Source organism: Nerophis lumbriciformis, linkage group LG39, assembly GCF_033978685.3.
Source record: "Nerophis lumbriciformis linkage group LG39, RoL_Nlum_v2.1, whole genome shotgun sequence".
In the NCBI taxonomy this organism is placed as follows: Eukaryota; Metazoa; Chordata; class Actinopteri; order Syngnathiformes; family Syngnathidae; genus Nerophis; species Nerophis lumbriciformis.
The window spans coordinates 21,476,501-21,482,500 of NC_084586.2; the positions used below are offsets into that span (position 1 = coordinate 21,476,501).

Sequence of the window (6,000 nt, forward strand, 5' to 3'; positions counted from 1 at the left end):
AATAAATACAATAATAATGAATGAGAATACATGAATGGAAATAAAGATATAAAAACAATAATATTAAATAAAACAAATATTTAAAAATACATATATAGAATTAATAATAATAAACTAAATACATAAAAAATAGTTAAAATAAATGTAAATAATATTCAATAAAAATAAATACAAATAATACAGTGCAATAATAATACTGTAAATATAATACTAAAAATAATTTCAAATACATAAAATAGTAATAAATAAGAATAAATGAATAAATTAAATAAACAACAATAATAACAAATAAATACAATAATAATGAATGAGAATACATGAATGGAAATAAAGATATAAAAACAATAATATTAAATTAAAAAAAATATTTAAAAATACATATATAGAATTAATAATAATAAACTAAATACATAAAAAATAGTTAAAATAAATGTCAATAATATTCAATAAAAATAAATACAAATAATACAGTGCAATAATAATACTGTAAATATAATACTAAAAATAATTTCAAATACATAAAATAGTAATGAATAAGAATAAATGAATAAATTAAATAAACAACAATAATAAAAAATAAATACAATAATAATGAATGAGAATACATGAATGGAAATAAAGATATAAAAACAATAATATTAAATAAAACAAATATTTAAAAATACATATATAGAATTAATAATAATAAACTAAATACATAAAAAATAGTTAAAATAAATGTCAATAATATTCAATAAAAATAAATAAAGTGCAATAATAATACTGTAAATATAATACTAAAAATAATTTCAAATACATAAAATAGTAATGAATAAGAATAAATGAATAAATTAAATAAACAACAATAATAAAAAATAAATACAATAATAATGAATGAATAAAATAAGAATAAAATAAATGATAATAATACTTGATTGAATGACATGATTTTGGCCATTCTGTGCATGTTTTCCAGCCCCGCCAACTCACCCCGAAATAACTTTTTCCTCCCGCCTCCCACAGCACCACCAGGTCGGCGCGGGTCAGCTGGCCTCGGTCCGACATCCCCAGCAACACGCCGTGCTGGAGCCGGGCCGCCCTCAGCTCCAAGGTCACCTCCTGGCGCTCGTAGCTGACGTTCCACGCCAGCCTCAGCTTGCCCAGCGGGTCCAGCGGCACCCGGAAGGGCATCGGCAGGGCGGGCGCCCGCTCGGCTCCGGTCCCGGCGACCAGGTCCACCACGGCCACGGCGGCGGGGGCCTGATAGGACGCCACCAGGATGACCACGAGGGCGGCCAGGGCGGTGAAGTACATGACGGTGAGGTCCCGCAGGCGCAGGTCTCGGATCCTCATGACGCTCGGTGTCCGCTCTCGGTCCTCCCCTCGCGCTTTTTAAGGGACTCCTCCCTCCTCGTTTGTCTGTTTCTGTCCAACTAATGCTATTATTCCTCCGGCCTAACTCGATTGTCTTCCTCCAGGCCCCTGGGGTCACTCAAACCTGATTGTGCTCATGTGCCACGCCCTAATTGATCCTCGTCCAACCATGGACATCATCAAGGACCGCCGTTATGGCCCTCGCCGTCACTTCGCCAAACATCTCCCCGCTGCCGTCCTCGGGCCACCCGCGACCTAATCCGGCCCTGACAATTACGGGAGGCGCAGGCAAGATGGACGCCTGCCTAAAAAGGTTAGCGGCGCCCCCGAGGGTGACAGGTGACGGCAGAAGCAGGACCGCGAGGAAATGAAGGCGCGCCTGGCGTGAAAACACTTTTCCTAAGCGAGAGAGATGCTGACAAGTTGAAAACGTAAAAAACCGACAGCTCAATGTGCGCCAGTTTGTCCCCGTTTCTCTACGCAACGACAAGCCAAACGCTCAAGCACTTTGACGCTCGTACAAGTGTAAAAAGAAGTGAAACATTACATTGGAGGCAGAACAAGAACATTCAATCAATCAATCAATCAATCAATCTTTATTTATATAGCTCTAAATCACAAGTGTCTCAAAGGGCTGCACAAGCCACAACGACATCCTCGGTACAAAGCCCACATACGGGCAAGGAAAAACTCACCCCAGTGGGACGTCGATGTGAATGACTATGAGAAACCTTGGAGAGGACCGCATATGTGGGTAACCCCCCCCCTCTAGGGGAGACCGAAAGCAATGGATGTCGAGTGGGTCTGACATAATATTGTGAGAGTCCAGTCCATAGTGGATCCAACATAATAGTAAGAGTCCAGTCCATAGTGGGGCCAGCAGGACACCATCCCGAGCGGAGACGGGTCAGCAGCGCAGAGATGTTCCCAGCCGATGCACAGGCGAGCGGTCCACCCCGGGTCCCGACTCTGGACAGCCAGCACTTCATCCATGGCCACCGGACCTGTGCCCCCCCTCCTCAAGGAAAAGGGGAGCAGAGGAGAAAAGAAAAGAAACGGCAGATCAACTGGTCTAACAGGGGGGCTATTTAAAGGCTAGAGTATACAAATGAGTTTTAAGATGGGACTTAAATGTTTCTACTGAGGTAGCATCTCTAATTGTTACCGGGAGGGCATTCCATAGTACTGGAGCCCCAATAGAAAACGCTCTATAGCCCGCAGACTTTTTTTGGGCTCTGGGAATCACTAATAAGCCGGAGTTCTTTGAACGCAGATTTCTTGCCGGGACATATGGTACAATGCAATCGACAAGATAGGACGGAGCTAGACCGTGTAGTATTTTATACGTAAGTAGTAAAACCTTAAAGTCACATCTTAAGTGCACAGGAAGCCAGTGCAGGTGAGCCAGTATAGGTATATATATATGTATATATGTATGTATATTTAGGTATATACAGTATAGGCGTAATATGATCAAACTTTCTTGTTCTTGTCAAAAGTCTAGCAGCCGCATTTTGTACCAACTAATCTTTTAAAGCTAGATATAGGGAGACCCCAAAATAATACGTTACAGTAGTCGAGACGAGACGTAACGAACGCATGAATAATGATCTCAGCGTCGCTAGTGGATAAAATAGAACGAATTTTAGCGATATTACGGAGATGAAAGAAGGCCGTTTTAGTAACACTCTTAATGTGTGACTCAAAGGAGAGAGTTGGGTGGAAGATAATACCCAGATTCTTTACTGAGTCGCCTTGTGTAATTGTTTGGTTGTCAAATGTTAAGGTGGTATTATCAAATAAATGTTGGTGTTTAGCAGGACCGATAATCAGCATTTCCGTTTTCTTGGCGTTGAGTTGCAAGAAGTTAGCGGACATCCATTGTTTAATTTCATTAAGACACGCCTCCAGCTGACTACAATCCGGCGTGTTGGTCAGCTTTAGGGGCATGTAGAGTTGGCTGTCATCAGCATAACAATGAAAGCTAACACCGTATTTGCGTATGATGTCGCCTAGCGGCAGCATGTAAATACTAAAGAGTGCAGGGCCAAGAACCGAACCCTGAGGAACTCCGCACGTTACCTTAACATAGTTCGAGGTCACATTATTATGGGAGACGCATTGCATCCTGTCAGTAAAATAAGAGTTTAACCATTCCTGAATGTCTTACCAGTGTAAAAAGAAGTTAATCACTGGCTTACACAAGTAAATAATGTTCAATTAAATCAATAAAACGCAACATTAAAGCTCTTCAAAGCCTAAAAAAAAGTTAGTCAGTGTCTTTCAAAAGTGAAAAATGTTAAATAAATCAATAAAACACAACTTGAACTGTCAGGCTTGTCTCGGTGGGCCGGCAGACGCCACCATGCACTCCGGTGAGCCGGCAGATGCCACCATGCACTCCGGTGGGCCGGCAGACGCCACCGTGCACTCCGGTGGGCCGGCAGACGCCACCGTGCACTCCGGTGGGCCGGCAGACGCCACCGTGCACTCCGGTGAGCCGGCAGATGCCACCATGCACTCCGGTGGGCCGGCAGACGCCACCGTGCACTCCGGTGGGCCGGCAGACGCCACCGTGCACTCCGGTGGGCCGGCAGACGCCACCATGCACTCCGGTGGGCCGGCAGACGCCACCATGCACTCCGGTGAGCCGGCAGATGCCACCATGCACTCCGGTGGGCCGGCAGACGCCACCGTGCACTCCGGTGGGCCGGCAGACGCCACCGTGCACTCCGGTGGGCCGGCAGACGCCACCGTGCACTCCGGTGGGCCGGCAGACGCCACCGTGCACTCCGGTGGGCCGGCAGACGCCACCATGCACTCCGGTGGGCCGGCAGACGCCACCGTGCACTCCGGTGAGCCGGCAGACGCCACCGTGCACTCCGGTGAGCCGGCAGATGCCACCGTGCACTCCGGTGGGCCGGCAGACGCCACCGTGCACTCCGGTGGGCCGGCAGACGCCACCGTGCACTCCGGTGGGCCGGCAGACGCAACCGTGCACTCCGGTGGGCCGGCAGACGCCACCGTGCACTCCGGTGGGCCGGCAGACGCCACCATGCACTCCGGTGGGCCGGCAGACGCCACCATGCACTCCGGTGGGCCGGCAGACGCCACCATGCACTCCGGTGGGCCGGCAGACGCCACCATGCACTCCGGTGGGCCGGCAGACGCCACCATGCACTCCGGTGGGCCGGCAGACGCCACCATGCACTCCGGTGGGTCTACAACCTACGGCACCACCATCCTCTCCGGTGGGCCAGCAGCAGAGGGCGCCACCATCCTCCTCTCCGGTGGGCCAGCAGCAGATGGCGCCACCATCCTCCTCTCCGGTGGGCCAGCAGCAGATGGCGCCACCATCCTCCTCTCCGGTGGGCCAGCAGCAGATGGCGCCACCATCCTCCTCTCCGGTGGGCCAGCAGCAGATGGCGCCACCATCCTCCTCTCCGGTGGGCCAGCAGCAGATGGCGCCACCATCCTCCTCTCCGGTGGGCCAGCAGCAGATGGTGCCACCATCCTCCTCTCCGGTGGGCCAGCAGCAGAGGGCGCCACCATCCTCCTCTCCGGTGGGCCAGCAGCAGAGGGCGCCACCATCCTCCTCTCCGGTGGGCCAGCAGCAGATGGCGCCACCATCCTCCTCTCCGGTGGGCCAGCAGCAGATGGCGCCACCATCCTCCTCTCTGGTGGGCCAGCAGCAGATGGCGCCACCATCCTCCTCTCCGGTGGGCCAGCAGCAGATGGCGCCACCATCCTCCTCTCCGGTGGGCCAGCAGCAGATGGCGCCACCATCCTCCTCTCCGGTGGGCCAGCAGCAGATGGCGCCACCATCCTCCTCTCCGGTGGGCCAGCAGCAGAGGGCGCCACCATCCTCCTCTCCGGTGGGTCAGCAGCAGAGGGCGCCACCATCCTCCTCTCCGGTGGGCCAGCAGCAGAGGGCGCCACCATCCTCCTCTCCGGTGGGCCAGCAGCAGAGGGCGCCACCATCCTCCTCTCCGGTGGGCCAGCAGCAGAGGGCGCCACCATCCTCCTCTCCGGTGGGCCAGCAGCAGAGGGCGCCACCATCCTCCTCTCCGGTGGGCCAGCAGCAGAGGGCGCCACCATCCTCCTCTCCGGTGGGCCAGCAGCAGATGGCGCCACCATCCTCCTCTCCGGTGGGCCAGCAGCAGATGGCGCCACCATCCTCCTCTCCGGTGGGCCAGCAGCAGATGGCGCCACCATCCTCCTCTCCGGTGGGCCAGCAGCAGAGGGCGCCACCATCCTCCTCTCCGGTGGGCCAGCAGCAGAGGGCGCCACCATCCTTCTCTCCGGTGGGCCAGCAGCAGAGTGCGCCACCATCCTCCTCTCCGGTGGGCCAGCAGCAGATGGCGCCACCATCCTCCTCTCCGGTGGGCCAGCAGCAGAGTGCGCCACCATCCTCCTCTCCGGTGGGCCAGCAGCAGAGGGCGCCACCATCCTCCTCTCCGGTGGGCCAGCAGCAGATGGCGCCACCATCCTCCTCTCCGGTGGGCCAGCAGCAGAGGGCGCCACCATGCACTCCGGTGGGTCTACAATCCACGGGGCCACCATCGTCTCCGGTGGGTCAGCAGAGGGCACCACCACCATCGTCTCCGGTGGGTCTTCCCATGCCGGCGGTCGAGCCGCCTCGCTAAT

At 52.0% G+C, this 6,000-nt stretch overlaps 1 protein-coding gene across 1 annotated transcript in view; it reads right to left on the reverse strand.

Annotated features, from left to right (window-relative positions):
* dbh (dopamine beta-hydroxylase (dopamine beta-monooxygenase)) overlaps positions 1 to 1,332 on the reverse strand; it is a 75,085-nt gene extending 73,753 nt beyond the window's left edge. The window contains exon 1 of the mRNA XM_061931886.2: positions 970 to 1,332. Coding sequence (XP_061787870.1) covers positions 970 to 1,332 — 363 coding nt within the window. The remainder of the gene's footprint in view (positions 1 to 969) is intronic.
* Between the last annotated feature and the right edge of the window lie 4,668 nt (positions 1,333 to 6,000).